Genomic DNA, 7,573 nt, shown 5'->3' on the forward strand with positions numbered 1-7,573 from the left:
TTACTAACAACTAGTTAAGATCACATAGAAACAATGTTCACTAGTTGGGGAAAAGCTTCAGGAAATTACACTAAAATGAAATGCAAATTCAAACTAAAATCAATCTATGAACATTTAATAATCTTCAATGAAATGTGAAGTACAGTTTGAATCTAAGCAAACATCAGTTTAGATACATGTAAATATACATACACACAATACATTACAGACATGGTAAATACATATACATTACAGACATGGTAAATACATATACATTACAGACATGGTAAATACATATACATTACAGACATGGTAAATACATATACATTACAGACATGGTAAGTAGACAGAAGTACTAGAAGTCATTATATCTACAATTTGTACCAGAAGCGTTGTAGTAATCTATAATTAGGGTATATGTACTACTTCATTTCCCATCATGCCTTGCATGGTTGTGGGCGGTGCCACGCAGCATGTGTTGTAGTTCCTTTGACCTGCGTTGGAGTGCTTGTTCAATGAAAGAAAACTACAAAGAAAATGGCTGACGTAGTGGGCTCAACCACGGCACTGTGTTAGAGGCCCTGGTCCGTGGAGTTCAAAACGGCCGCTATTAGAATGATAGGAAGGAGTTCAAAACAACCTAGCTATTAGAATGATAGGAAGGAGTTCAAAACGGCCGCTATTAGAATGATAGGAAGGAGTTCAAAACAACCTAGCTATTAGAATGATAGGAAGGAGTTCAAAACGGCCGCTATTAGAATGATAGGAAGGAGTTAAAAACGGCCGCTATTAGAATGATAGGAAGGAGTTCAAAACGGCCGCTATTAGAATGATAGGAAGGTATGTCTAGGGTCAAACTCGTTCTGTGCTCGTTAGTGCTCTCTCTAAATCAATTAAAGCATCACAGACCTGTCTTACAGAGAGGGGGGGGAGGGGTGACCTCATCATATCTGTAGTTATAGGATAACTGTAATATTAATTAATATTAATGCTCGTATCTGTAGTTAGGGTAACTATATATACCATATTAATATTCATCATATCTATAGTTAGGGTAACTATAATATGAATTAATATTCATCATATCTGTAGTTAGGATAACTGTAATATTAATTAATATTCATCATATCTTAACTGTAATATTAATTAATATTCATCATATCTGTAGTTAGGGTAACTGTATCGATAGTCATAAGGCTCGACTCTCTCCGGTTTGGTCGAGACGTTCTCTGGCTGGAAGGACAGAGACTTTATGACCCCTGACCCCGAGTCATCTGACGATGATGTCATCTTCATGTCCGGCGATGTCATCTTCATGTCCGGCGATGTCATCTTCATCTCCGTCGAGTACGGCGAGGAAGAGGAGGCTTCGTCCAAGAGAGAAGAAGAGCAGGGAGGCTTAGAGGAGGCCGAGGGGGCCGTGGGACAGCCAGGGGCCGTGGGACAGGCCTGGTAGGACGGGGGCTTGGGACAGTGCTGGTACGAGACCTGGAAGACACAGAGAGGAGTTTTAGAGGAGGCAGTGGGACAGCCAGGGGCCGTTGGACAGCCAGAGGCCGTGGGACAGCCAGGGGCCGTTGGACAGCCAAAGGCCGTGGGACAGCCAGGGGCCGTTGGACAGCCAGAGGCCGTGGGACAGCCAGGGGCCGTTGGACAGCCAGAGGCCGTGGGACAGCCAGGGGCCGTGGGACAGCCAGGGGCCGTGGGACAGCCAGGGGCCGTGGGACAGCCAGGGGCCGTGGGACAGCCAGGGGCCGTTGGACAGCCAGAGGCCGTGGGACAGCCAGGGGCCGTTGGACAGCCAGAGGCCGTGGGACAGCCAGGGGCCGTGGGACAGCCAGGGGCCGTGGGACAGCCAGGGGCCGTGGGACAGCCAGGGGCCGTTGGACAGCCAGAGGCCGTGGGACAGCCAGGGGCCGTTGGACAGCCAGAGGCCGTGGGACAGCCAGGGGCCGTGGGACAGCCAGGGGCCGTGGGACAGCCAGGGGCCGTGGGACAGCCAGGGGCCGTGGGACAGCCAGAGGCCGTGGGACAGCCAGGGGCCGTGGGACAGCCAGGGGCCGTGGGACAGCCAGGGGCCGTGGGACAGCCAGGGGCCGTGGGACAGCCAGGGGCCGTGGGACAGCCAGAGGCCGTGGGACAGCCAGGGGCCGTTGGACAGCCAGAGGCCGTGGGACAGCCAGGGGCCGTGGGACAGCCAGGGGCCGTGGGACAGCCAGGGGCCGTGGGACAGCCAGGGGCCGTGGGACAGCCAGGGGCCGTGGGACAGCCAGAGGCCGTGGGACAGCCAGGGGCCGTGGGACAGCCAGGGGCCGTGGGACAGCCAGAGGCCGTGGGACAGCCAGGGGCCGTGGGACAGCCAGGGGCCGTGGGACAGCCAGGGGCCGTTGGACAGCCAGGGGCCGTGGGACAGCCAGGGGCCGTGGGACAGCCAGGGGCCGTGGGACAGACAGGGGCCGTGGGACAGCCAGGGGCCGTGGGACAGACCTGGTAGGACGGGGGCTTGGGACAGTGTTGGTACGAGACCTGGAAGATGAGACAGGAGGTTTAGAACAAGATCTATAGGACAACAGAAGCTTTAGGAGAGGAAGGTTTAGGACAGGAAGCTTTAGGCCAAGTCTGAAGGGCCGCGGGGGGGGGGTTGGCAGGGTGTAAATGTTACCTTAGTGGTGGTGGTAATGATAGTCTGCAGGGCAGCAGGAGACTCAGGAGGGTTGGCAGGGTGCGCTGGGTAGCGACAGCTGTATTCTGGGGTGTAGTAGTGGTGGGTTAGGGTGTAAATGTTACCTTCAGGGTGTAGTAGTTACCTTGGTAGTGGTAGTAATGATGGTCTGCAGGGCTGAAGGGTGGGGGGATCCCCCAGGGGGGTTCGTAGGGTGCGCTGGGTAGCGACAGCTGTATTCTGGGGTGTAGTAGTGGTGGTTGGCAGTAGCAGGGAGCTCCCCGTAGGGGGCGCCGGACTTCAGCAGCTGTTTCCACCCGGGGTGGGGGGGAGGGGGGGGCTTGACCCCTGACCCCTGGGGGTCGTAGGAGGAGGAAGAGGAGCAGAGAGGGGCCGACGAAGAGGAGCATGACGTCCCAAAGGTCCTGACAGGGAGATGCAGGGTTAAATTTGTCTGTCTGTCTGTCTGTCTGTCTGTCTGTCTGTCTGTCTGTCTGTCTGTCTGTCTGTCTGTCTGTCTGTCTGTCAGTAGTACTTTCAGGGTATTTGTATAAGTACTATTAGACAGTGTTGTTCAAGTTACTTTTAAAAAGTAATTAGTTATAGTTATAGTTACTAGTCTGAAAAAGTAACTAATTACTTTATACTAAATAAAGGTTTAAAGAAAATATGTATATAAGATTTTCCAATTCAGACACATTGTTTTCAAGGAAAAATAATATTCCCTAATGTCACTGGTCCAGTTGTGGTTTGTTTTACTCTACTCTAAAACACAGAACACTTAGCCAATAAGTACAATATCCAAAATCACAGACAATATCCAGTCTATTGATATGGATATAATACTGATGCCCTGCCCATGCACAGACAGGGCTAAAGTAATTACCCTATGTTACCCTATGTTGACCAATCATCATAAAGTAACTACCCTATGTTACCCTATGTTGACCAATCATCATCATTATGATGACATGATGCCCTGTGGAAGCCACTTTCTCTTTCACATGTGGAATGTGTTTCACTCTGGGAGCGCACTCAGCGCACCGTGTCAGTTTACATGACAGACTCCACCATGTCAGTTTACATGACAGACTCCACCATGGCAGTTTACATGACAGACTCCACCATGTCAGTTTACATGACAGACTCCACCATGTCAGTTTACATGACAGACTCCACCATGTCAGTTTACATGACAGACTCCACCATGTCAGTTTACATGACAGACTCCACCATGTCAGTTTACATGACAGACTCCACACTGGCAGGAGAAGGAGACGGTTCTTTTGGATTACATTACATAACGTGGGTAACTACTAACTCACCCATTGAAAACACAGTAGGGGAGAACGGGGTAAGATGAGCCAGCGGGTATGTTGAACCACCCCCTTTATCTAGAAAACTAGAAAACTGTGTTTTCCATGTGACCTATAGTAAGCATCCATCATTTACACCTGGCTGTGAAGTTGGGAAGCACATGGGGAAAGTAGAAAACATTCTTTTACACAAAAAACAGTTTTTTGTATGTCAAGGTAAAATTTCTGAAATTGTCTGAAGTAGCTTATTCTAGTCATTGTTTTCTAAAATGGTGGCTGGGGTAAAATGAACCAATGTCCGGGGGTAAATTGAGTCAATGGGAATCACTATTCATATTTTTTTTTATTAGGTCTTTGCTACTCAAATTATACTGAATGACCTTTAATTTGCATGTACATACTCGTTTAAGAGAAGTTTGCAATATTGTATTAACAATATTGCAAATATAAGGTTCTGAATAACAAACGTTATTTAATTGTCTTAATATTGTTTAAATAATAAATAAACAAATAAATAAGACTATTTGCAAAAGGGAAAACTGTTATTATATTATTATCGATAAGTGAATACATTATCTGTTCAAGTTTAAGCTTTTAACATTAAAATATCATGTGGTTCAACTTACCCCTCGACTTGGATCAACTTACCCCTTACCTGGGGCAAATTGAGCCACATGACCACTTTAAAAAAAAAAGGTCATATTTTCATGGCCCTTTGTCATAGATGTTTACTCATCATTTCAATCGATAGAAGACATCCTGAAATATGGGTAGATCATTAGATTTTACTGCCATCTAATGTTGCCTTGCATCCAGGACAACTTAAGCAAAAAGTGGTTCATCTTACCCCGTTCTCCCCTAACGATAATGGCGTTACTGAATGGGAAAATATAAAGAGTTACGTTACAAGTTACAGTTTCGTTATGTAAAGTAACTTAAAGTTAGTTCCAACACTGATATTGGATGGAAGAATCACACCTGTGTGAAGTGAGGGGCGCTCTTAATTATCAGTGTGCGAACATTCTCTCCTTCTCCTGTACGTATCTTTTTGTTCAGCACCTGAAGGTTTTTTTTAGAGATGTGCGTACTTTCCTTTGGATTCAGGGAATAAAATAGACACTATATGTCTATTTGCTCAGCTATATGACGTAAAGTTCAACATTCATTGTCGATGTTTGTGTAGGACAAAGTTTGTGGACGGACACTAAAAGCTGATAAACAGTTTACTTCTAAACATTACCTTGGATCAGCAGTATTTTCAGGGTATCCTCCGAGGTATGGGAAGTCGTATCCATGGCAACCGGGCCGCGCTGTAACGTACAGTCTGGGGTCTCTGGTTTTCTGCTCCCCCAGAGCATGATGGGAAGTGTAGTATGGTTCAGGACTCTGGAATGCTGGGAAATGCTGTCCCTGCAGAGGGAACTGGGACTCCATGATGGAGAACCTGTCCGTCACAGGGTCACATGACAGGAGGGAGGAGCCGAGCTCATAGCGACCCTGAAAACAACCAATCAACAGACAGTATTCATTTTTATGTGGTTTTAGTCAAAGGACCAGTATGTGTGTCCAGTAGCTCTTCTATATCATCCACTCTGCGACCAACACACTCTCACTCACAATAAACAATGAAGCAGTGAGTGTGGGACTATAGTGGCCCTCTGGAGTGAGTGTGGAACTATAGAGGCCCTCTGGAGTGAGTGTGGAACTATAGTGGCCCGCTGGAGTGAGTGTGGAACTATAGAGGCCCTCTGGAGTGAGTGTGGAACTATAGTGGCCCTCTGGAGTGAGTGTGGAACTATAGTGGCCCGCTGGAGTGAGTGTGGAACTATAGTGGCCCTCTGGAGTGAGTGTGGAACTATAGTGGCCCGCTGGAGTGAGTGTGGAACTATAGTGGCCCTCTGGAGTGAGTGTGGAACTATAGAGGCCCTCTGGAGTGAGTGTGGAACTATAGTGGCCCGCTGGAGTGAGTGTGGAACTATAGTGGCCCGCTGGAGTGAGTGTGGAACTATAGTGGCCCTCTGGAGTGAGTGTGGAACTATAGAGGCCCTCTGGAGTGAGTGTGGAACTATAGTGGCCCGCTGGAGTGAGTGTGGAACTATAGTGGCCCTCTGGAGTGAGTGTGGAACTATAGTGGCCCTCTGGAGTGAGTGTGGAACTATAGTGGCCCGCTGGAGTGAGTGTGGAACTATAGTGCATGGCCCTCTGGAGTGAGTGTGGAACTATAGTGGCCCTCTGGAGTGAGTGTGGAACTATAGTGGCCCTAATAATAATAATAATAGGTGTAATAACCTCGGTGTCCAGCAGGCGTCTCTTGGGGGTGAACGGTGGAGAAGTGATTCTTCTCTTCACAGCCGACCGCCGCGCTTCAGTTTCTGCTTTAGACTCTGGTCTGGGATGGTCGTGGACTCCTTTACTCTAAAGGGTTAAACATTATTATCATCATTATTACAGTAGACTCTGGTCTGGGAGGCCGTGGACTCCTTTAGCCTTAGATTACATTAAATGGTAAAATGGTAAATGGTGCATTTATATAGCGCCTTTATCCAAGGCACTTTACAGAGATTGTGCATTACATTCACCCATTCACACACACATACATACACCGATGGCAGCGGAAACCATGCAAGGCACCAACTAGCACATCGGGAGCAATTAGGGGTTCAGTGTCTTGCTCAAGGACACTTCGACAGTAACTCTGCGGGAGCCCGGGTTCGAACTGGCAACCTTACGGTTACCATCCAGGCACTCTACCCCTGAGCCACCGCCGCCACATTAGTATATATAATATATTACATTAATTAGTATTCGTACCTGAAAGAAAATGGCTTTTCCGTCAATTCTCCAGAAGTTGGTGACAGGATATCCACTGTGTCCTCTGCATGCTAACAGCTCTAATGATGAGTTACAGCTGGGACATAGCTTCTCTGTAAAGATATTATTATTATTATTATTATTAGCGACTGCAGGTCGCATTTACTATGAAATCGTACATTTTTGTCAGTCAGTCAGTCAGTCAGTCAGTCAGTCAGTCAGTCAGCCAGCCAGCCAGCCAGGGATACGCTCTCTCCATTTATGGCCAGTACAGAATTCATTCCATATGTTGATCTGACCCCCCCGTGCCAAAGCGCCAGCTCTCGCCCAGCAGTCTGCTGTCAACGAGGCGGATGCGTGCACACGACCTAAATTCGAGGTCTAAATCCCCATTGACCATCACCATGAAATTCCCCAAACCAGTGAGAAAAATACAAAATACATACAAAATAAAAACCAGTATAAGACGCCCTTAGGCGTCTTATACTGGTACTATACTAGTAGTGTATCAGTAGTAGTATATAAGGTGGTATTACTATGTTATGTTGTACTGCCACAGGCCTTGTCACAGATAGCGGGCCTTAGCGTTAGCTTGGTTCCATCTTGTAAAGAACAGTTAGTATAGTATATAGTAGTATATATATATATTTATATAGTGTATTAGTAGTATATAAGGTAGTATTACTCTGTTGTTTCTGCCGGGCCTTGTCACAGATAGCGGGCCTTAGCGTTAGCTTGGTTCCGTCTTGTAAAGAACAGTTTCTGGAACACACGACGACGCCCAGACACGACTTCTTCAGGATCT

At 47.4% G+C, this 7,573-nt stretch overlaps 1 protein-coding gene across 1 annotated transcript in view; it reads right to left on the minus strand.

The window, feature by feature from the left end:
• Positions 1-1,125: 1,125 nt before the first annotated feature.
• Positions 1,126-7,573, minus strand: part of gcm2 (glial cells missing transcription factor 2) — a gene marked incomplete at its 3' end in the record, with an annotated part of 12,009 nt that continues 5,561 nt past the window's right edge. Inside the window, exons 3-9 of the mRNA XM_079531896.1 lie at positions 7,454-7,573; positions 6,769-6,881; positions 6,247-6,372; positions 5,198-5,454; positions 2,787-3,066; positions 2,467-2,505; positions 1,126-1,428 (exon numbers count right to left, since the gene is read on the minus strand). The exon at positions 7,454-7,573 is cut by the window's right edge and continues 69 nt beyond it. Of these exons, the coding sequence (XP_079388022.1) occupies positions 1,126-1,428; positions 2,467-2,505; positions 2,787-3,066; positions 5,198-5,454; positions 6,247-6,372; positions 6,769-6,881; positions 7,454-7,573 (1,238 nt within the window). The remainder of the gene's footprint in view (positions 1,429-2,466; positions 2,506-2,786; positions 3,067-5,197; positions 5,455-6,246; positions 6,373-6,768; positions 6,882-7,453) is intronic.

The sequence above is a fragment of the Electrona antarctica genome (assembly GCF_951216825.1).
Source record: "Electrona antarctica genome assembly, contig: scaffold_352, whole genome shotgun sequence".
Lineage (NCBI taxonomy): Eukaryota > Metazoa > Chordata > Actinopteri > Myctophiformes > Myctophidae > Electrona > Electrona antarctica.